Raw genomic sequence first — 23716 nt, 5'->3', positions numbered from 1 at the left:
GCGATGGCGGGTTTTCTCGCTGTATCGTTCCATCCCTGCCTCATTAATGATGCAGCCACATGAAACACGCTGTCTCGCTGGCGGGCGGCCTCCGATTTGCCCGCCACGCCGTACCTCACTGCTTCCTCACACTGAGCGCCATATTTAAACTGCAGCCCCACACACACTTCTCAATGCCTGCAGCCCAGGACTGCTCCGGTGAAGACGTGGCCCCAAAAGCCAAGAGGACTGCAGCTTCCCGATTCAGTGACGCATTCCTGGGATGCCTTCTGAATGCCATGGAGGCCTGCCGTGATGCCATCTACCCCTGCTCTGGCCACAGGAGTTTCATCAGTCTCACCACTCCGGCTTGGGAGGCGGTGGCAGAGTTGGTCAGTATCAATGCTGCGCACAAGAGGTCAGCCATCCAGTGCAGAAAAGGGATGAATGATCTCATCCATGCCGCTAGGGTAAGTCAACCATCTCATCACTCTAAACTCACACACTCACAAGCCCATCACACATTCACTGGCATCTCACTCACTGCCAGCTCAAGGGACATCACCACTTACCCTCTCACACACACCCTCACATCTCCATCCAGCCTCAGCTCCTCTGGAGGCTGCCTCCTCAGCCCTCAACATCTTGAGGCCACTTGCACAGATCAACATGTGCCCCCACACACACCCTGGAATACTCCCCTCCCCAAGTATAGCCCTCACCCTGCAGCCTCTTCCCTTACCTGAGGACACTTCTCCCCCTTCCCCGAGCAAGCCCTAGCCCTGCAGCTGTTGAAAAGCCACCCCCGCCTTATGGCTGGTCTGGTAGGTAGAGACCTGCCCAAGAGCCCCTCTAAAAGTGATGTGGTGCTGTCTGTGAAGCCTGGCGCTGATGACTGCGAGTGCTGCCCGAAGCAAGATCGGCAAACAAACCTCGAAGTCCAAGCAAAGTGCAGCTCACCAAGTGTATGTCACTTATGATCAGTTGTGAAACACGCCGACATGCAATAACACCGGTGTGCCCGGGTGATCCAGCGTGGGGGGGGGTGCGATGATTCCAACGAGCAGGGCTTATAATGAGATGCTAAAGTATTAAAGTTAGGTTCCTGATGTGCAGCAGTGGGAAACGCAGCCCGCCATCGACAGGTGGAGCAGCCAATTGCAAACCGGTTTCGCGACAGCCTTCTCACCATATTGCCCCCTTCCCCCGCCCGCCATGACACCCGACACCAACAGGGCCGGAAAATTCCAACCTAGATATTGTTGAGCATGATCTAACTAATTGTAAACAGTGAGAAAACTAGCCTGAGGTAGAATAACCAGTTCATTTGACATTGAGGCCGAGTGATGTACAAATGAACTGAAGTAAAAAAGGGGAAAAAATTGCACTTATATAGCAACTTTCATGACCACTGGATGTCTCAAAGCACTTTACAGCCAATGAAGTGCTTTCTGAAGTAATGTTGTAATGTAGGAAACATGGCATTTAATTTGCACAGAGCAAGCTCCCAGAAACAGCAATGTAGTGATGACCAGATAATCTATTTTTTGTGATATTAATTGAGGGGTAAATGTTGGCCAGGACACCAGAGAGAACTTCCCTGCTGTTCCTCAGAATAGTGCCAAGAGATCTTTTACACCCAGCCAAGCAGACAGATTGGGCCTTGTTTTAACATCTCAACTGAAAGACCGCACCTCTGACAGTGCAGCATTCCCTGAGTACTACACTAGAGCGTCAACCTTGCTTTTTGTGCTTAAGCCCTGGAGTGGGATTGGAACCTGGACCCTTGTGATTCAGAGGAGTGCATGCTACCAATTGAACTACAGCTGACACTCAAGTATGTAAGTAATGCAATCAGTTTTTAGACACATTGGAACAAAACAGATATTTTCAAACAAAATGAGATGCACATATTAACAGAGCGATATTGGCCTAACAGATATGAGTTGTGGCTCAGCAGGTCGCACTAAGAGATTTAATAGCATTATTTTGATGACTTACCCTGATGCCATTGTCCATTAATAATAAGATCATAACAAATAGGAACAGGAGTAGGACATTCAGCCCATCAAGCCTGCTCCGCCATTCAGTAAGATCATGGCTGCTCTGACTGTGACCTTAACTCCTCTTTCCTGCCTGTTCCTCATAACCTTTGATTCCCTTGACAATCAAAAATCTATACCCAATCTGCTCAACCTTTCCTCAGACAAACCCCTCGTCTCAGGAATCAGCCTAGTGAACCTTCTCTATACTTGCTTCCAATGAAAGTATATCCTTCCTTAAGCAAGGATACCAAAACTGTACACAACACTCCAGCTGTGGTCTCCCCAATGCCTTGTACAATTGTACCAAGATTTCACTACTTTTATACTCCACCCCCTTTGCAATAAAGAGCAACATTCTATTTGCCTTCCTATTTACTTGCTGAACCTTCATGCTAACTTTTGTGATTCATGTACAAGAACACCCAGATCCCTCTGTGCTGCAGTATCCTGCAGTCTCTCTGATAAATATTTATTTTGCAACCAAAATCACCAAAGCGATGATTATCACATTGCTGTTTGTGGGATCTTGCTGTGCACAAACTGGTTGCCACATTTCCTACATTACAGCAGCGACTACACGTCAATGGCCAAGCACTTTGACACGTCTGTTGTGAAAGGTGCTATATAAATGCAAGTATTTTTTTAAGGAATAAAAATACCCTTTTGTAGTTGCAAAAAAGCTCAATATTCTATTTATTTTTGCAATAGAAGTCATGCTTCTTCCCTGCACAAGGGGCTGAGCATTCCTCCCATGACTGTTCTGCTGCAGCGTAGATTTTACATGGATACCATTCCATATCACCACCAAAGGCACGGTTGTCTGTTTAATCAAAACTAAATCAATATACATGCTGATTATTTTCTGTCAGACTTGACAACTGATTAATTAGAAAGTGAAGTGTTACTGAAGTCGAACTAGCAGCGAGTATCCCTAATCAATTCATTTCCCTACAGGTCTTTTGCAGATGCTATTGCAAGTGGTATAGAATATAAATGTTGAGATGCAATGGTGAATCGATGTGAAACTCATGCTAGACCACAGCTGGAGGAGTAATGTGTGCTGTTTCAGGCTCCACATTATAGGGAGGATATTGAGAGTTTAGAGAGGATCCAGCACAGATTCACTAGGATGCTGCCTGACTTAAGGAGACACAAATATGACAAATATTTGAACAAATTGGGCCTGCTTTCATTAAAACAGGTAGATTAGGAATTGGCTAAATACTTGAAGGTGAAGTATATGTAGGGCTATGGGGGTGGGGGGGGGGGGGGGGGGGGCGCAGGTGTGGGGAAAAGAGCGGGGAGTGGAACTAATTGAGTAGCTCTTTCAAAGAGCAATTCACAATCACAGAACGATACAGCTCACAAGGAGGCCTGATGGGCTGAATGGCCTCCTTGTGAGCTGTATCGTTCTGTGATTGTGGGGTTATTTGAGAGAAATGGTTAATATATTGGCAGTGTAGATAGACACTGGTTGATTCTAATGATTGATGAGTCAACACTGAGCAGACATAGAAGATTAAATGCAAGGGACCCGAGACTGGGTGTGGAAGGAATGTTTTTACAAAGACAGTTGTTGGTCTCAGATTAAGCAGAGGCCTTGTAAACATTTAAGCATAGGTCAGAAAGATGCTTAGAGGAAAGGAAATGAAAGAATATTAGAGCTGGGTGGGTGCAGGAGAATGGACAAATGTGTGTGGGGAGGACAAAGACCAACATGGACTGATTGAGTGAATTGGTTAATTCTGGTGCTGTCATTTTAAGGGCTCACTTTGGTTTGAACAAGAACAATTTAATACTAATGTTTGATTTTTGTAAAAGGTTTGGATAGAATAAATAAGGAGAAACTGTTTCTGGTGGCAGGAGGGTTGGTAACCAGAGGACACAGATTTAAGGTCATTGGCAAAAGAACCAGAAGGGAAGATGAAGAGAATTTTTTTTGCAGTGAGTTGTTGTGATCTAGAATGTGCTGCCTGGATGGGCAGTGAAAGCAGACTCAAGAGTAACTTTCAAAGGGGAATTGGTTTAATAATTGTAAAGGAGAAAAATGGAGAGCAGTCAACGGAGTGGGAATAATTGGATAGTTGTTTCAAAGAGCCAGCACAGGAAAAATGGGCCAAATGGCCTCCTTCTGTGTTATCTCATTCTAATGGTCTTCCTACAAATGATTGAAGATATGCTATAGCTTGAAGCTATGCGAGAACACTTTTATTAAAGTTTTACCAGTAAGAGCCTTTGTCTTTTAAATGCTGTGCTGAACATTTCATTGCGCCATGAAATTTGTGGAACATTGTATGCTTTGTTTTACTGTCTGCCCTGGTACGTAGATGATCAAAAATAACAGTATTTGCGCAAAGCGATTATAACATGTGACGCTGGTCAGCATAACCCTTGAATTTTTTTCCTCTGGCTCATGATTATAGCTGGTAATTCATTCTCAATAATACTTTATTTAGATATAATGCTTTTTATTATGGTCTTGTGAATAATAATTTATATTAAGGAGCTTCGAATATCTGGCCGCTATTTCTTCCATGCTGCCAAATTTCTGATCTTACTTCACACGAATGTAGTGATCGTAGACGATGATCCGAGTTTCTTATGTGCCGTATATGGTTTCCCCTTGTGTTTATTGTGCTAATTTTCCTGCATAGCCTTAGGCTTGGGTCTTCTGGCCCTGTTTTGGCAGGACTTGGCGTGGGAGATTCCGCAGCCCAGCCAAAAGTCCATTGACTTTCAGCGGGACTGGACGATCCCAGCGGCAGGCAGGGGTCAAAAATCCCATCCTTAGGGGTAAGCGCACCATGAAGTAGAGCACCGTGAACTAACACGCCATGAACATTTTTTTTTGCTATTACCTATGTCTAGAGGAACATTTTCGTCTGTGTAGTAATTATACTTAGTTATTTCTCAAAATTACAAAGAATGTACAGCACAGGAACAGGCCTTTCAGCCCAACTAGTCTGTACCTGTGTTTATATTCTACTCCAGCCTCGTCCCACCCTATTTCACTTCGGTGGTGGGGAAACTTCTAGAAACAATTATTCGGGATAGAATTAATAGTTACATGGAAAAATGTGGATTGATTCGGAGGAGCCGTCATGGATTTGTTAAAGGACAATCATGTCTAACTAACTTGCCGGAGTTTTTTGAAGAGGTAACAGAGATGGTTGATGAGGGTAAGACCTTTGATGTGATGTATATGGACTTCCAAAAGGCGTTCGATACAGTGCCTCACAGCAGACTTGTGAGGAAAGTTATAGGCCATGGAATAAAAGGGACAGTAGCAACACGGATGCAAAATTGGCTGAGGGATAGGAAACAGAGTAATAGTTAATGGGTATTTTTTGGGCCGGAGGAAGGTTTGTAGTGGAGTTGAGAAGGTGGTGGTGAGCTGCCTTCTTGAACTGCTGCAGTCATTGTGGTGTAGGTACACCCATAGTGCTATTAGGAAGGGAGTTCCAGGATTTTGACCCAGTGACAGTGAAGGAACGGCGATATATTTCCAAGTCAGGATGCTGAGTGACTTGGAGGGGAAATTCCAGGTGATGGTGCTCCCAACTATCTGCTGCCCTTGTCCTTCTAGATGGTAGTGGTCGTGGGTTTGGAAGGTGTTGTCTAAAGGGGCCTCGGTGAATTCCTGTAGTGTATCTTGTAGATGGTACACACTGCTGCTACTGTGCGTAAGTAGTGGAGGGAGGGAATGTTTGTGGAAGGGTTGCCAATCAAGTGGGCTGCTTTGTCCTGGGTGGTGTCAAGCATCTTGAGTGTTGTTGGAGCTGCACTCATCCAGGCAAATGGGGAGTATTCTATCACATTCCTATATCACACTGCAAGGAAAGCTCTCATTGGCTGAATGCTCTCCTGTGCTGTAATCATTCTACGATTCCACTGAGGTCCATGAGAACATTTCAGTTTTTGGATGAGTCTTGCTGGCTCTTTTGGAGATTGACAATCGTGATTAAAAAGCCGGCAGATGTCTCCAATTTTGGGAAATTGTCATTGTATTCCTGTCCAGTCACAAAGGGGAGAAAGTGTCCAATCACAGGCTCTGCCATTTCCTTATTTCCTCACATCTTGTAAATATTCTTGAATCTGTTGTGATGGACAACATTTTTCAAATTCATTACTTTTCCTTTTTTTTTGTAAATTAATTGAGTTTGGCATTTGCACCAAGGCCAACAACTCAAAGTTTACCTAAAGTTTGCAGTCACGTCCTTTATTTCAGCTTGTAACTTGTCCCATTGCCATTGTACTTCCGAAACTGTTTGTTAACTTTTATGAAGACTGAATAATCTTCATTTCTATAAAACCCTACTTTGCAGTGAGAGGAATAAGTAGAAAAATGCTAAGGTACGTCAAGCGATGTGAAAGGAATTCTGTTAATTCGGAGATGACACCCCAATATAATTTTTTTTAAAAATAACATATTTGGAATAAACTGCACAGAGATTTTATAAGTGCAAAAACAAATGTGTCTTATTAATATTGTGGGCCAAACTTGCTTGTGCTGTAGCCGCTTGTGTGATCAGAATGTATAATTATTGTATTATAGCTACAATGATTGATTTGCATGCTGAGAATAAGGAATCCGAGCTCTTTGAGTCACCTAACCCCCCACAACCGAAATAAAAGAGCTCGGATTCAGAAATAAAGCCCAGCAATACCAGAATAGCTTCCTTTTAGACGTTGTTATTTTCTCATCCAGCAATATAAAAGTGAAGATTTGTGCTGTGTGTGTCATTATCCTCCAGACTGTATTTTTCTACTTAAAATTTCTCTAATTTTCTTTTGCTTCACATCATTTTTGCCACTTCCCCACCAATTTGCCCCTTTGCTAGGTAGTTAGCTGAGTGGGTAACTTGATGTGGTATCAGGCCTCCTTCAGTGCCTGTCCCTTTGTATCCAAATGTGAGGAAGTGAGTAACAGCTCCACAGAATTTTCCTCTCTTGCACTAAGTTCAGTTCACCTGCATCGCTGATCCATCTTGCCTCCCAGTGCATCAATGCCTCAAATTTAAGATTCTCATCCTTGTGTTCAAATCCCTCCATGACCTCGGTCCCCACCTCCACCCCTATCCTGCAATCTCTTCCAGCTCTACAACCCTCTGGTGCCTCTGCATTCCCCCAATTCTGACCTCTTGCACATAACATTTGCTCCACCATTGCCTTCAACTGCCTAGGTCTAAGCTCTGGAATCCTCTTCCTTATACCTTCCCACCTCTCTACCTCATTCTCCTCCTCTAAGATGTTCAAAACTACCTGCTTGGACCAAGACTTTGCCTTGGGTGATTTGTTCACACTCTTCTAATGGTTGCACCACAGAGGGAGGCCAGTCAGAGGAGCAGATATGTAGGCAAATCTCAGAGAAGTGTAAAAATAATAGGGTAATAATAGTAAGAGTTTTCAACTTCCCCAGTATTAACTGGGATAATCTTAGTGTGAAAGGCTTAGAGGCAGCGGAATTCTTAAAGTGCATCCAGGAGAGCTTTTTGAGCCAGCACGTAGAAAGTCCTACAAGAGAAGGGGCAGTACTGGACCTAATCTTAGGGAATGAAGCTGGGAAAATGGTAGAAGAGTCAGTGGGAGAGTATTTCAGGGATAGTGACCATAACTCTGTAAGATTTAAGGTAATTATGGAAAAGGACAAAGATGGACTGGAAACATAGGCCCTGAATTGGGGGAAGGCCGATTTCAATATGATAAGACAGGATCTGGCCAAAGTGGACTGGGAGCAGCTACTTGTAGGAAAGTCTACATCAGACCAGTGGGAGTCATTCAAAAAGGAAATAGTGAGAGCTCAGGACCAACAAGTCCTGGATGTCAAGGGATATAGAGGATTGGATAAGGGAACAAAAGGAGGCTTACGGCAGATACAGAGGGCTGAAAACAGCAGAAGCCTTAGAGGAGTATAGAAAGTGTTGGGGGGTACTTAAAAAAGTGATTAGGAGAGCGAAGAGGGGGCAAGAAAGAACACTGGCAGGCAAGATAAAGGAAACAAAAACAGAATTACCTGGAAAAACTCAGCCGGTCTGGCAGCATCGGCGGAGAAGAAATCAGTTAACGTTTCGAGCCTTCATGGCCCTTCGGCAGAACTGAAGCATAGTTAGGAGAAGGGAGAAATATAAACTGGTTTAGGAGGGGGGGGGGGGGAAGAGAGACGTTGAGGGTGTGGTGATTGTGCAGATAAGCAGTGATAGGCACAGACAAAAGGGTCAAAGAGGTGTTGAAGGTGGTGACATTTGTCTAAGAAAAGTGCTAATTAAGAATGGAAGACAGGATATTCAAAGTACAGCTCTAGTGGGGGTGGGGTGGAAAGACTAACAAGGTTTTAGTTTTAGATTTAAAAATAATGGAAATAGGTGGGGAAAGAAGAATCTATATAAATTATTGAAAAAAAAAAGGGGGGGAGAAACGGGGTGGGAATGGGGGGAGGGGGAGTTTAAGATCTAAAGTTGTTGAATTCAATATTCAGCCCGGAAGGCTGTAAAGTGCCTAGTCGGAAGATGAGGTGCTGTTCCTCCAGTTTGCGTTCGGCTTCACTGGAACAATGCAGCAAGCCAAGGACAGACATGTGGGCAAGAGGGCAGGGTGGAGTGTTAAAATGGCAAGCGACAGGGAGGTTTGGATCTTTCTTGCGGACAGACCGCAGGTGTTCCGCAAAACGGTCGCCCAGTTTGCGTTTGGTCTCTCCAATGTAGAGGAGACCGCATTGGGAGCAACGAATGCAGTAGACTAAGTTAGGGGAAATGCAAGTGAAATGCTGCTTCACTTGAAAGGAGTGTTTGGGCCCTTGGACGGTGAGGAGAGAGGAAGTGAAGGGGCAGGTGTTGCATCTCCTGCGTGGGCATGGGGAGGTGCCATAAGTGGGGGTTGAGGAGTAGGGGGTGATGGAGGAGTGGACCAGGGTGTCCCGGAGGGAACGATCCCTATGGAATGCCGTCAGGGGGGGTGAAGGGAAGATGTGTTTGGTGGTGGCATCATGCTGGAGTTGGCGGAAATGGCGGAGGATGATCCTTTGAATGCGGAGGCTGGTGGGGTGATAAGTGAGGACAAGGGGGACCCTATCATGTTTCTGGGAAGGAGGAGAAGGCGTGAGGGAGGATGCGCGGGATATGGGCCGGACACGGTTGAGGGCCCTGTCAACGACCGTGGATGGAAAACCTCGGTTAAGGAAGGAGGACATGTCAGAGGAGCTGTTTTTGAAGGTAACGTCATCAGAACAGATGCGACGGAGGCGAAGGAACTGAGAGAATGGGATGGAGTCTTTACAAGAAGCGGGGTGTGAGGCGCTGTAGTCGAGGTAGCTGTGGGAGTCGGTAGGCTTGTAATGGATATTGGTGGACAGTCTATCATCAGAAATTGAGACAGAGAGGTCAAGGAAGGGAAGAGAAGTGTCAGAGATGGACCATGTGAAAATGATGGAGGGGTGGAGATTGGAAGCAAAATTAATAAATTTTTCCAGGTCCCGACGAGAGCATGAAGCAGCACCGAAGTAATCATCGATGTACCGGAGAAAGAGTTGTGGGAGGGGGCCGGAGTAGGACTGGAACAAGGAATGTTCCACATACCCCATAAAGAGACCGGCATAGCTGGGGCCCATGCGGGTACCCATAGCCACACCTTTTATTTTTTCCCTCCGGGACACCCTGGTCCACTCCTCCATCACCCCCTACTCCTCAACCCCCACTTATGGCACCTCCCCATGCCCACGCAGAAGATGTAACACCTGCCCCTTCATTTCCTCTCTCCTCACCGTCCAAGGGCCCAAACACTCCTTTCAAGTGAAGCAGCATTTCACTTGCATTTCCCCTAACTTAGTCTACTGCATTCGTTGCTCCCAATGCGGTCTCCTCTACATTGGAGAGACCAAACGCAAACTGGGCGACCGTTTTGCGGAACACCTGCGGTCTGTCCGCAAGAAAGACCCAAACCTCCCTGTCGCTTGCCATTTTAACACTCCACCCTGCTCTCTTGCCCACATGTCTGTCCTTGGCTTGCTGCATTGTTCCAGTGAAGCCCAACGCAAACTGGAGGAACAGCACCTCATCTTCCAACTAGGCACTTTACAGCCTTCCGGACTGAATATTGAATTCAACAACTTTAGATCTTAAACTCCCCCTCCCCCCATCCCCACCCCGTTTCTCCCCCCCTTTTTTTTCAATAATTTATATAGATTCTTCTTTCCCCACCTATTTCCATTATTTTTAAATCTAAAACTAAAACCTTGTTAGTCTTTCCACCCCACCCCCACTAGAGCTGTACTTTGAATATCCTGTCTTCCATTCTTAATTAGCACTTTTCTTAGACAAATATCACCACCTTCAACACCTCTTTGACCCTTTTGTCTGTGCCTATCACTGCTTATCTCCACAATCACCACACCCTCAACGTCTCTCTTCCCCCCCCCCCCCCCCCCTCCTAAACCAGTTTATATTTCTCCCTTCTCCTAACTATGCTTCAGTTCTGCCGAAGGGCCATGAAGGCTCGAAACGTTAACTGATTTCTTCTCCGCCGATGCTGCCAGACCTGCTGAGTTTTTCCAGGTAATTCTGTTTTTGTTTTTGATTTCCAGCATCCGCAGTAGCTTTTAGCTTTTTGTTTTTATAAGATAAAGGAAAGTCTAGTTAGGCCACAGCTGGAGTACTGTGTGCAGTTCTGGCCGCCACACTATAGGAAGGATGTGATTGCACTGGAGAGAATGCAGAGGAGATTCACCAGGATGTTGCCTGGGCTGGAGTATTTCAGCTATGAAGAGAGACTGGATAGGCTAGGGTTGTTTTCCTTAGAGCAGAGAAGGCTGAGGGGGGACCTGATAGAGGTATACAAAATTATGAGGGGTACAGATAGAGTAGATAGGAAGAAATTTTTCTCCTTAGCAGAGGTGTCAATCAACAGGGGGCATAGATTTAAGGTAAGGGGCAGGAGGTCTAGAGGGGATTTGAGGAAAAGTTTTTTCACCCAGAGGGTGTTTGGAATCTGGACCACACTGCCTGAGAGTTTGGTAGAGGCAGGAACCCTCACAACATTTAAGAAGTATTTAGGTGAGCACTTGAAACGCCATGACATACAGGGCTAGGGGCCAAGTGCTGGAAAATGGGATTAGAATAGATAAGTGCTTGATGGCCGGCACGGACACGATGGGCCGAAGGGCCTGTTTCTGTGCTGTATGACTCTATGACCTATAGCATCCGTGTTGGCCCTTCGCAAGAGCAACTCATCTCATCAAACTCTCTTTCCCTTTACCCATAGCCCTGCAAATTTTTTCTCTTCAATTATTTATCTAATTCAGTTTTGAAAGCCAGAATGGAATCCACCACATTCTCAAGCAGTGTTGGGTCATAGAATGGTCACAGCGCTGAAGGACACTACTTGGCTCTTGCCTCTGAGTCAGAGGATTGCGAATTCAAGTCCCACTCCAGAGACTTGAGCAGAAAAATCTAGGCTGATACTCCCAGTGCTCTACTGAGGGAGTATCATTAGCGATGCCATCTTCTGGGTGAGACGTTAAACAGAAGCCCTGCCTGCCCTCTCAGGAGGACATAAAAGATGGCCACCTGGCCACCATTTTGAAGAAGAACAGGAAAATTATCCCAGGTGTTGTCCCCAACATCGCTGAAGAAAAAAAGATTATCTGGTCATTATTGTACTGCTGTTTCTTGGAGCTTGCTGTGCCCTAATTGGCAAATTGGCACGACAGCAGTGAATATGCTTCAAAAGTATTTAATTCGCTGCAAAGCATATGTCTTGAGATTGTGAAAGGCACTATATAAATACAAATCTCTCTTTTATTTGTCCTAATATCTCCTTATGTGGCTTGGTGTCAGAGTTGTTTGATAATACTCCTATGAAGAACCTTGGGATGTTTAAGGCAAGTTGTTGTGGTTGTTCATCCTCCAATTTTTCCTTGTTGCAACAAAACATGTCACCTATTCCCTCTTCTCACTGGGAAGCATGCTTGAGATTGCAAGACTCTTCATCAGAATCATGAGAAATGAAGCCACATCCTATCACACGCAAGTGATCAGCTGAGTAACCCACAGTACCAGAGAGGGTGCAAAGTTAAGTTTTAAAATTAAGGTTTTCTTAGTCTAAATCCGTATCCTTTGCTATACAACCGCATTCATTTTAAAAAATTCTTTCATGGGATGTGGGTGTCTCTGACAAGGCCAGTATTTATTGCCCATCCCTGAATGCCCATGTTTATTTAAAAATTGATTGTGTAATTTCTTTTGGCATGGTTTGAGGTAATTGAACAAAAATATTTTTGATGGGTCAGTTATGCCACTGGAGTAAGTGGCATTTTGTGCCAACTTTTTTGGAATAACAAGAGAGCTGAACTAATTCCTAGAAACTGTGATGGCGATGCTTTGCAGTAGCTCCAGGCCTGCAAGCCGGGGCAGTGTTGTCATTTGCATATTTGTCTAAAGTATACGGGATGGAATTGGCCCTCCGTGCACCCATTGTGCTGGAAAAGGCAGTGGGGGTGGGTGTTGGGTGGCACAAAAATGAGCCAGTTCCTGGCGGGCAATGTCAGGGAGGCCCATAAGATAGCTAACCCCGTATTGCTTAGCAGATTCTTCAGATGTTCCTGTCAAACGCCTTAAACAAGCATTAGATCCCCTCATTCATTTTTTGCTCTTTTTCATGGGATGTGGGCATCACGGGCAAGGCCAGCATTTTGTTGTCCATCCCACATTGCCCTTGAACTGAGTGGCTTGATTGGCAGTTGAGAGTTGACCACATCGCTGTGGGGTCCGGAGTCACATGTAAGCCAGACCCAGGTAAGGACGGCAGATTTCCTTCCCTAAAGGGACATTAGTGAACCAGATGGGTTTTTAACAACAATCGATGATAGTTTCATGGCCACCCACACCGAGACCAGCTTTCAATTCCAGATTCATTCGTTGAATTTAAATTTCATAAACATTTACATAGGCGAGAGGCCTCACAGTTGGTCTTAGAACTCTCTGCTTAAACCTCAGGCGCTGAGCCAGAATGATGGAAATGAGCCTCACGCCTTGGGGGCAGAGCTGGGTGAAAATAGTTGCAAACTTTATGCTGACGTAGATAGGATGGCGAAATGGGCAGAAACATGGCAGGTGGCATTCAATGCAGGGCAGTGTGGGTGATGCACTTTGGAAGACAGTAGGCTACAAAGGGCATCATTTTGAAAAGTGTAGATGAGAAAGAGACCTATGTGTCCATATACACAAATGCTTAAAGGTGGCTGGAAAAGTTGATAAGGTGGTTTAAAAAAAAGCATATGGGTTCTTGGGTTTATAAAAAGAGCCATGGGGCTGGCACACAGGATTTTACAGTTGGCGTACTGCTCACCACCCCCCCTTACCCCACCACCCCCGGTAAAAAGGCCAACCCGAAGTGATAAGTTCTGTTGAAGGGTCATTCGGACTCGAAACGTTAACTGTGTTTCTCTCCGCAGATGCTGCCAGACCTGCTGAGTTTTTCCAGGTATTTTTGTTTTTGTTTTGGATTTCCAGCATCCGCAGTTTTTTGCTTTTACCAAAATGATAATATGCTGGAGGTGACCTTAATGAGCTGAGGGTCGGACTTCCGCCTCTCAGTAGAAGGAAGTCCCACCCTCGAGAGCTGCCGGCCAATCTGCTTGGCCAGGCAGTTCTCGCAGTCCCAGCAGCACCAGAATTCGGTCGTGGGTTCCGCTGGGGGCTACAAGCAGGCCCATGAAGAAGTGTCATGGACACCGGGCTCGGGTAAGTCCCGGGCTTTTCAGGCAGGGAGGGATTAACACCTGAGGGGGTGGATGAGGGGCTGGGGCTGAATTTTGGAGGCCAGGTTGGGAGGCACATAAGGAAGGGCATGATCTTTAGTAGGGTGTGGGGGGGAATGTGGGGGAGTGTGGGGGGAGGGGTGCAGCGGGGGCACAACCTAAAGGATGCACCTTCCCTTCCTGCCTTTTTCACCAATTTTTGTGAAGAATTGGCCTTCCCACTCTTGCTTGCCTTCCACAGCCTAGCACATTGTGGTAGTGGTGGTGCATTGAGGTCCTTAAGTGGGCAATAACTGACCACTTAAGGGCCTCAATATGCCTAAGGGCAGGTGGCCTAGTGGGTGCCTTACCAGCCACCACCCCTCTCCCCCCCCTCACAACTGGGTGGGAAGGAGGTAGGTTAGCAACCCAACATATTTAAATGCCCCCACCACTGCCCACCTCCATCCACCCCCACATGCCCGGTGGGGGAGGGGGTCTGAAATGCAGCCCATGGAACATAAAAGCAAAGAGATCATTCTGGAAATTTATAAATCTCTGGTTAGGCCTCAGCTGGAGCATTGTGAACAATTCTGGGCACCACACTTCAGGGAAGATGTAAAGCCCTGAGAAAGGGAACAGAGGAGGTTCACCAGGATGCTCCCAGCGATGGGGGACTTCAGTTATGAGGAGAGATTGGTAAAGTTAAGGCTGTTCTCCTCAGAACAGAGATGGCTAAGAGGTGACCTGAGGCGGTGAGCTTTTCAAAATGAGAGATTTTGATAGAGTAGAGCGAGAAAAACTGTTCCCTTCGGTGAGTGAGTCGATGACCAGAGGTGAGAGGTTCAAAATCATTGATAAAAGAGCTAGATGGGGGATGAGGAGAAATGTTCCCATTCAGAGAGTTGTCGGGACCTGTAGAGCTCTCTTCCTGTAAAGATGAAGGCAGGTGATTTCATAAGTAAAAGGGCGTTGACAGGTACTCGAGGATGAAGAAGTTGCAGGTTATAGACAAAAAGCAGAAGTGTGGGATCGGGCATGTCTGCACCAGCACAGGCATCGTGGGTCAAATGGCCTCCTTCTGTGCAGTAAGTTCCTACCATTCTATGAAAATTGGGTCCTCATCAATTTCTAGCCTGTTTTGTAACACGTTTCATTATTTTGTACCGAATATTAAAATGAGCATTCTTAATGTAAAATACATTGATTGTGAGAGATAATGCAAACAGATTGGTGGTGATGTGAAATGGATTGATACCTCAAACTGAACTGCAAATGATAAAATATCATCTGTTGTCGGTAATGAAACTGCCGGACAATTTAGGCTGTGTGGACATGGCCTTTAATTTCTTGCAGATATGCATATTCAACTCACTAAGGTCCAGGCTTAATCCTGCAATCAACCAGAAAGCAATATTGAAATGACTGTGCCTGGGTGACAATGATGTAACAAGAGCCATGAAGTCACTCTGTTCTCCAACTGTTCTTCACACTTTGATCAGCTCTTTGTTCCTGCTTCTTGCTAAAGTTGGCATTTGTATTGGTGAAGTAATGTTTTACAGTGTTGTCTGTGGCTCAGTGAGTAGTCCTCTCACCTCTAGATTAGAAGGTTGTGGGTTCAAGTCCCACCCCAAAGAGTTAAATATAAAATCCAGGCGGATATTGCTAGTGTGGTACTGAGGGGGTGCTGCACTGTCAGAGGTGCTGTATTTTCTGAGTGGATATCAAACTGTGCCCCTTCTGCCCTCTCTGGTGGATGTTAAAGATTCCAAAGAAAAGCTAGGGGAGTTATCCCTGGTGCCTTAGCCAATGTTTATCCCTCAATGAGTATCACAAAAAGTGCAGATTATCTGGTCATTATCACATAGGTGGTTGTTGGATCATGCTGTGCTTAAATTGGCACTGTGTTCCCTACATTACAACCGTGACTACACTAGTACTTCATTGGCTGTAAAGCCTTTTGGAATATCCTGCGGTCATGAAAGGCGCTACATAAATGCAAGTCTTTCTCTCTCCCTCCCTTCTGTTAAAACGCATATCCTAAACAGACCTTACCCAACAGCACATAACATTTGAACTAAGATTTTAAGATGGAAACTTCTTTAGCTGAGGCCCTTTATGCTGAAAAGTAAATTATGGGAGGCTGCTGCAGCTTTCGATTAGCAAAGGCATGTTGAGCTCTGAGGAACAGTCGGTGTTTTTGTCCAGTGAAGCACATCTGAAATGATCTGCAGCTGTTGGTGAAAATTATTAACTTTAATTTCCTCTCTCCTTTCTCTCTTCGTGTCTTGTCCGTCACAAACAGCTCACTGTGCTGAGAAATGTGTCCATGGAAGATGCATCGCTCCCAACACCTGTCAGTGTGAGCCCGGCTGGGGAGGTCTAAACTGTTCCAGTGGTAAGATTTCACCTGCTTATGTCCATCTTGTCTGTTTTTGGTTCTGGCTCTCTGCCTGTTAGTGCAGCCAATTTTATTCAGAATTTTCACCAGTGCACAATATCATTCTGATACTTATTTTTGCAATGTAGAAATTTATTTAATGAGAAGAGGAGCTTGTAAATAACGGGCTGAATACTTGCTGGAAAAATAATAGTGTGTTAATTACACAAACTGTTATTAATTGCTCATTGGCCAAATATTTCATGGGATGAAGAGATACTCTGCGAGTGGTGAAGCTCCAGAACTTGCTGGTTACTTTCCGAATTGCTTCACACAAACACCACCTCATCCTCAGCCTCACTGCCCCTTGTTGGATTTACACATTAGTTGCCCATTACAGAAAGTTACAGCTGGTAATTAACAGTTTTAGCACCGTTTTTAACTATGTGATAATTGTTAATGCAATGTCAATCAACCTCTCTGACCCAGAAAGGGAACAATTTAAACTGTGGAGGCTCATTCCTTCAGGTGATAAATTGTTCTTGGAAATTTTAAAATGTCAAATTTATTCCTTCTTTTTTACCTTTCCTTATTGTCTTTTCTCCCCCTTCCTTAATCCAATCTTTTTTTCCCTCTCTTTATTTCTTTCTGTATCTGATTTGACTCAAAGCTGCTCTATTTCCTTCTTTGTTGTTCCTCCGTTTGTTTTGAAATCCTTAAATGTCATTTGTTAAGGAGGTAGAATGTTGGTCCCATCATTCACTGAGGTCCCTGTTGTCCTGTTGCCCTCCTGCAGCCGTTATCAGCTCACACTCCCAGCAAGTTACAGTGCAAAACGTGTTCGAGTTGACGGATGAAAGGTCCAGCTAATGGGGCACGCAGCGAGATTCCCTACTCCAGCATGATCTGAGCTAATGTATGATGCACGTGGCAATGTGCCACACGGGCACTGGCTAATTCTGGGCATTAGTAGTGGAAAAGTCATTGGAGTTTCTCTCCCAATTTTCATTTGCTGTAATACTGTAGCCAGAATAAATGAAAGAGTGGGACCAAAAATCCCCTTCCGAAGTCAATGGACCTTTAGCTGGTCCATCAAATTTTCCGTTCTGCCTGCGATGATTCCTGCCATGGGTGGGACCAGAATATCCCAGCCATTGTTTATCCTTATAACTGCATAGAGTAGACTTTGGATATCTATATAATAGTGTGGATACTTGGACTGTGGATGATTTTAGATGCTTTTCTGCTACAAGGAGGGATGCAATGAATCTTGTCTTGATGCCTCGTGGTGCAATTCAAATATATCAAGCGTTTTGTTTCTGACTTGAATCAAAACAGCTGCTCTTGTTATAAAACCAGAAGACAGATGTTTTCAGACACTCACCTGTTTATATTGATGGCACTGTAGGGTTTCCACTTCGAGCTTGGGTCTTTTTGTTTCTTTATCGTCAGCTGTGGCTCATTTATCCATGAGTCACAATGTTTTGGATTCAAGCCCACTCCAGGGCATGAGCACAAAAAATTGAAGCTGACAGTCTAGTCTATGGGGGAATTAGCTCAAATGGTAGAGTGCTTGCTTTGCATGGGAGAGGGTAGTGGGATCAATGCCTGCATTCTCCATTTTGTAAAGGTGGAGGGGTAGCACTGTTAATCAAGGATGGCATTGGTGCAATAGTTAGAGGTGACTTGAGATCAGGATGTTGAAGTGGTTTGGGTGGAGATTAGAAATAGTAGGGGGAAAATTCACTAGTGGGAGTGATCTACAGCTCATCTAAGAGTAACCACAATGTAGGACAAAGTATATAAGAAGTAATATTGGGTGCTTGTGATAAAGAGATGGGAATAATCATGGGTGATTTTAATCTACATGTAAACTGAACAAATCAGATTGGCAGTAGTAGCCTAGATGAGGAGTTCATAGAATGCTTTCAAGGTGGGTTCTTAGAGCAGCATGTTGTGGAAGCAACCAGGTATTAGACTTGATATTGTATGATCTGACAGGATTAATTAATGACCTCAGAGTAAAGGTGCCCCTAGGTAGCAGCAACCACAATATGATTGAATTTTACATCCAGTTTGAAAAGGAGAAGATTGCGTCTAAGACTAGTATTTTAAACTTAAATGAGGGCAATTATGTGGGCATGAAAGCTGAGCTAGCTGAAATGAACTAGGCTAGGGGATCGATCAATAGAGATGCAGTGGCAGACATTTAAGGGGATATTTCAGAATACTCAGAAGAACTATATTCCTACAATAAAGAAAAAATCTAAAGGGAGGACCCACAATCCATGGTTAGCTAAAGAAGTTAGGCAAAGTATCAAACTTAAGGAAAAAGCATATAACTGCGTAAAGATGAGTGGCAGGCCAAATGATTGGTCAGAATGTAAAGAATGGCAGAGAATGACTAAAAGGTTAATCAGGAGAAAGAAATTAGAGAATGAGAGGAAGCTAGTTAGAAATGTAAAAATGATAGCAAGAGTTTCTACATGTATTTAAACAGGAAAAGAGTAAAGTGAGTATTGGTCCTCTAGAGAGTGAGAATGTGGAGTTAAAAGTAGATAATAAGGAAATGGCGGATGAAAGGAACAAATATTTTGCTTCTGGCTTCACTATAGAGGATACAAAAACATTCCAGTAATAGCTGCAAATCAGGAGGTGGAAGGGAGAGGGGAACTTGGTGAAATTACAATCACTAGGGAAGCGGTACTGAGCAAACTGATGGAGCTGCGGGCTGACAAGTCTCCGGGTCCCGATGGACTACATCCTAGGGTTTTAAAGGGGTAGCTAATGAGGTAGTTTATGCGCTGGTGTTCATATTCTAAAATTCCCTAGATTCTGGAAAAGTTCCATCAGACTGGAAAGTATCAAATACTTTCCCTCAAGAAGGTAGGGAGGCAGAAAGCAGGAGGCCAAAGGCCAGTTAACTTGATGACTGTCGTGGGGAAGATGTTAGAATCGATCGTTAATGAGGTTATAGCTGGGCACTTAGAAAAACGCAAGGGAATTGAGAAGCGCCAGCATGGTTTTATGAAAGGGAAATCATGTTTAACCGATTTATTAGAGTTATTTGAAGGAATAACATATGCTGTGGATAGAGGGGAGCCTGTAGACGTGCTGTATTTGGATTTCCAGAAAGCATTTGATAAGGTGCCACATAAAAGGTTATTATGGAAAATAAAAGCTCATGGTGTAGAGGGTAACATATTAGCATGGATAGAAGATTGGTTGGCTGGCAGAAAGCAGAGAGTATGCATAAATGGGTCTTTTTCTGATTGGCAGGATGTGACGAGTGGCATCCCACAGGGGCTGTACTGGGACCTCAACTTTTTACAATTTACATCAATGACTTAGATGAAGGGAGTGAAGACATGTTAGAGAAATTTGCAGACAACACAAATATAGGTAGGAAAGTATGTTGTGAAGGAGACATAAGGAGTTTGCAGATGGATATAGATAGGTTGAGTGATTGGACGAAAATCTGGCAGATGGCGGTTAATGTGAAGTTGTTCACATAAAAAAGCAACATGTTACTTAAACGCAGAATGACTACAGAATTCCGAGGTGCCGGGGAATCTAGGTGTTCTCATGCATGAGTCACAAAAAGTTAGTATGCAGGTACAGCAAGTAATTAAGAAGGCTAATGGAATGCTATCCTTTATTATGAGAGGAATTGAACATAAAAATAAAGATGTTATGCTTCAGTTATACAGGGCATTGGTGAGACCGCAGCCAGAATTTTGACCTTGATAGGCGGGTGGGCCCCACCGGCTCGGCGGCAGGCAGGCAGCCGAACTCTGCCGCCGAAACGGGGCCCGCTGCCATTTTGAGTGGGCGGGACAATTAAGGCCCACCCAGCAGCCTGCCCGACAGGAAGCGCTATGCACTTCCTGTGTGGGGGTGGGGAGGGACTCCCCATCTGTCAAAGTGCACTCTTTCGCGCATGCGCACTGCTCCCTGAGACTAAGTGCTGTCTCAGGGAGATTAGTGACAGCTTCAAAAACATTAAAAATGGAAAAATATAAAAATTATTAACATGTCCCCCTCACGTGACAATGTCACACAAGATGGGAAATGTTAATAAAAGGACATAAATGTTATTAAAGTTTTTAAAAACAGACATGAAACCTCATCCCGCCGGTAGATGAGGTTTCATGTATTATCAGAAGCCCGCTGGGGCTCCTGGCCTGCCCGCCAGCCTTAAGGTTGGATGGGCAGGGCCTTTAATTATCTTAACGACCCTGTCAATGGCCTCAAGCTGATTTCGCTGTCCGCCCGCCTTCCTCAATATTTAAATGGACCGGGATGACATCGGGGGTTCCTCCTAACGTCCTCCCGCGTCATTTTCCCCTCGGCGAGCAGGCCCCGCCACCAAATCGCCGATGGGAAAATTCTGCCCTGCATCTCGAATACTGTGTTCAGTTTTGGTCTCCTTATTTAAGGAAGGATGTAAATGCGTTGGAGGCGGTTCAGAGGAGGTTTATTAGATTGATACCTGGAATGAGTGGGTTGTCTTGCGAGGAAAGATTGAACAGACTGGGTTTGTTTCCATTTGAGTTTACAAGAGTGAGGGGTGACATGATTGAAGTATACAATATCCTGAATGGCCTTGACAAGGTGGACATGGAAAGGGTGTTTCCTCTTGTGGGTGAGTCCAGAACTAGGGGCCACTGTTTTAAAATTAGGAGTCGCCCTTTTAGGACAGAGATGAAGAGAATTTTTTTCTGAGGTTTGTGCGACTCTGGAACTCTCTGTCTCAGAAGGTGGTGGACTAAGGGTCACTGAATATTTCTAAGGCAGAGGTAAATAGATTCTTGTTAGGCAAGGGAATCAAAGGTTATCGGGGGTAGATGAAAATGTGGAACTAGAAACACAAACAGATCAGCCATGATCTTATTGAATGGCAGAGCAGGCTTGAGGGGCCAAATGGCCTACTCCTGCTCCTATTTCATATGTACATATGTGCAGTACTGAGGGAGCATTGCACTGTTGCAGGTGCCGTCTTTTGGATCAGAAGTTAAACCAAGGCTCCATCTGCCTGTTCGGGTGAATGTAAAAGATCCCAGGGCACTATTTCAAAAGAAGAGCAGGGCAGCTCTCTTTGCCATCTGGTTACTGTTACATTGCTATCTATGGGAGCTTGCTGTGCACAAATTGGCTGCCGCTTTTCCTACCTTACAACAGTGACTACACTTCAAAAAGTGCTTCATTGGCTGTAAAGCTCTTTGGGATGTTTGGTGGTTGTGAAAATCACTATATAAATGCAAGTCTTTTGTTTTCTTTTTTCATCACCTGGCCTTGCAAATGCTTCTAATTCTGGCAAAGTGTATATATATAATATATACACAGGGGCATAAAATTACAAAAATACTATATGCTAAGTGAGCAGGCAAAAGTGTGGCAGACGGATTTCAATGCAATCAAGTGTGAGATCATCCATTTTGGATCAGAAGAGGATAGATTCAAATGTTAGTTAATTAAATGGTGAAGAGCTGAGATGGGTGGACAGTCCAAAGAGATTAAGGGATTCACGTATACAGCTCATAAAAATGTAGGAGTCAGATATAAAAAATAATCTAAAAGGCAAATGGAAAGTTAGACTATATCTAGAAAACCTAGAGTATAAAGGGGAGGAAGTTTTGCTACAGCTGTACAAAGCCCTGCTTGGGCCACATCTGGAGGACTGTGTCTGGTTCTGGCATTCTGCTTTAGACAGAGTACATTTGGCCATGGAATGAATGCAGCACAGAGTAATCTGAATGTTACTAGGGCCCCAAGGGTTAGATTAAGAGGAGCCATTACATTTGTATTCCCTGGGGTACACCAGGTTAAAGAGTGATTTGATTTTTTTCAAAGAATTGGCCGGGTAAATTGGAGAGAAACATCTTCCACTGATGGGGGGAAGCCTACAAGGAGACATAACCTTAAAATCCAGAGTCAGGTTATTGAGGAGAGAAGTTAGGAAACATTTCTTCACACACAGGCCTTTGGGGTGGGATCTAAACCCATAGCCTTCTGGCTCAGAGGTGAGAATGCTACCCATCGAGCAATAGTTGATGCTGCCAAGCAGTTCAACTAAATTGAGTTGTGAGATTTTGCTAAAACTGTAATTCACCAGCAACATAGAGCCCTTGCTATTCCAGCTAAATAAGAAAACCCTCAAATCATTGCTGTTTCAGTACATCTTCTCATTGACATTAAAATGCTGAAGGATTACTGAAGAATGTGAGGCCAAAGTGTCAACAGCCCATTTCTCAAATCCCACAGCTCTCTAAATATAAACACAATTTTTAGAAACACCGGTTGAGATTTCCATTTGGCTGAGTGCATAGTTTCCAAGACTATGTGTTTTTTAATGTTTGGAAAGCCAAACCAAATGGAAAATGAAGTATAGACCCTCTTCTGTGCCTTCCCATGGGTGTCCCACTTGGCTCAGCAGCTCTAGGAAAACAGTGAAATACCCTTGGCTCTATTTATAATAAATAACTTTCCACTCCCAAACCCATGAATTATTGGTCAACAATATATTTTACAGGGACTAATATTGTCTTGGAAATTAAATTATTGAATCTTTTAAAATCCTCCTGTGGTGATATTCAGGTTGATTAAAATATTATGTTATTATAAACATGGCACTAATACTGTTACAGTGCAACCTAGATAACTCAAACATGGAGTCAGGGGAAAACAATTTTACCTCCTAACAAAGCATTAGTTTAAGAAATTGAGGTTATTTTGACTTAGACAAATATTAAAATGTGTTCATCTGAAATATCACGGTTTTATAAATAGTGACATCCTGATGTACCAAGTAAATAGGCTGACTTTGCTTGCGAATTCAGGAACTGATGATCTTTCCTTGATGTATTAGCTTGATGGAATTTTGATGAGGAGCTTTGTCGGTTGGGTATTTAGTTGTTGGGTGTGGCTCAGTTTAAAAGCATGTTTCCCTACTGAGTCAGAAGGTTGTGGGTTCGTCTCAATCCAGAGACTTGAGCACAGAACTCCAGGCTGATACTCCCAGTGCTGCACTTTCAGCAGGTGTCGTCTTTTAGAAGAGACTTTAAACTGAAGTCCTGTCTGTTCTTGGAGAATGTGAAAGAATCCATGGCATTGTTTGAGGAGCAGGGGCAATTCTCACTGTTCTCCTGCCAATAGTTATCTCCCAACCAACATCACTGAAAAAAACGGATTATCTTGTTATTATCCACCTGAGGGATTAATATCGCATTTGAAAGATGGCACTCCTGGCAGTGCAGCACTCCCTCGGTACTGCACTTGGAGTGTCAGCCTGGATTTTTCTGTTTCAAGTTGCTGGAGTGGGACTTGAACCCACAACTATTCTGTTTGAGGGATCTTGCTATGCACATGTTGGGTGCTGTACATTACAATGGTGGCTACACATCTAAAATATTTAATTGGCTTTAAAGCACTTTTGGACATCCTAAGATTGTGAAAGGTGCTATAGAAATGCAAGTCTTTTCTTCTTTTTGGGTGTGCATCTTGAGAATTTGAGCATTTGCCCTTTCCGCTTTTCTAGCCAACATGCACCATAGGAAGTATCAGCCTGGATTCCCGATGAGGCGT

At 44.3% G+C, this 23716-nt stretch overlaps 1 protein-coding gene across 1 annotated transcript in view; it reads left to right on the top strand.

Annotated features, from left to right (window-relative positions):
- Nucleotides 1-23716, top strand: part of megf10 (multiple EGF-like-domains 10) — a 176436-nt gene that overhangs the window by 53716 nt on the left and 99004 nt on the right. Inside the window, exon 5 of the mRNA XM_078559641.1 lies at nucleotides 16058-16150. Within this exon, the coding sequence (XP_078415767.1) occupies nucleotides 16058-16150 (93 nt within the window). The remainder of the gene's footprint in view (nucleotides 1-16057; nucleotides 16151-23716) is intronic.

Source organism: Cetorhinus maximus, chromosome 2 (assembly GCF_964194155.1).
Source record: "Cetorhinus maximus chromosome 2, sCetMax3.hap1.1, whole genome shotgun sequence".
NCBI lineage: Eukaryota > Metazoa > Chordata > Chondrichthyes > Lamniformes > Cetorhinidae > Cetorhinus > Cetorhinus maximus.
This window is presented reverse-complemented; position numbering and strand designations above follow the sequence as displayed.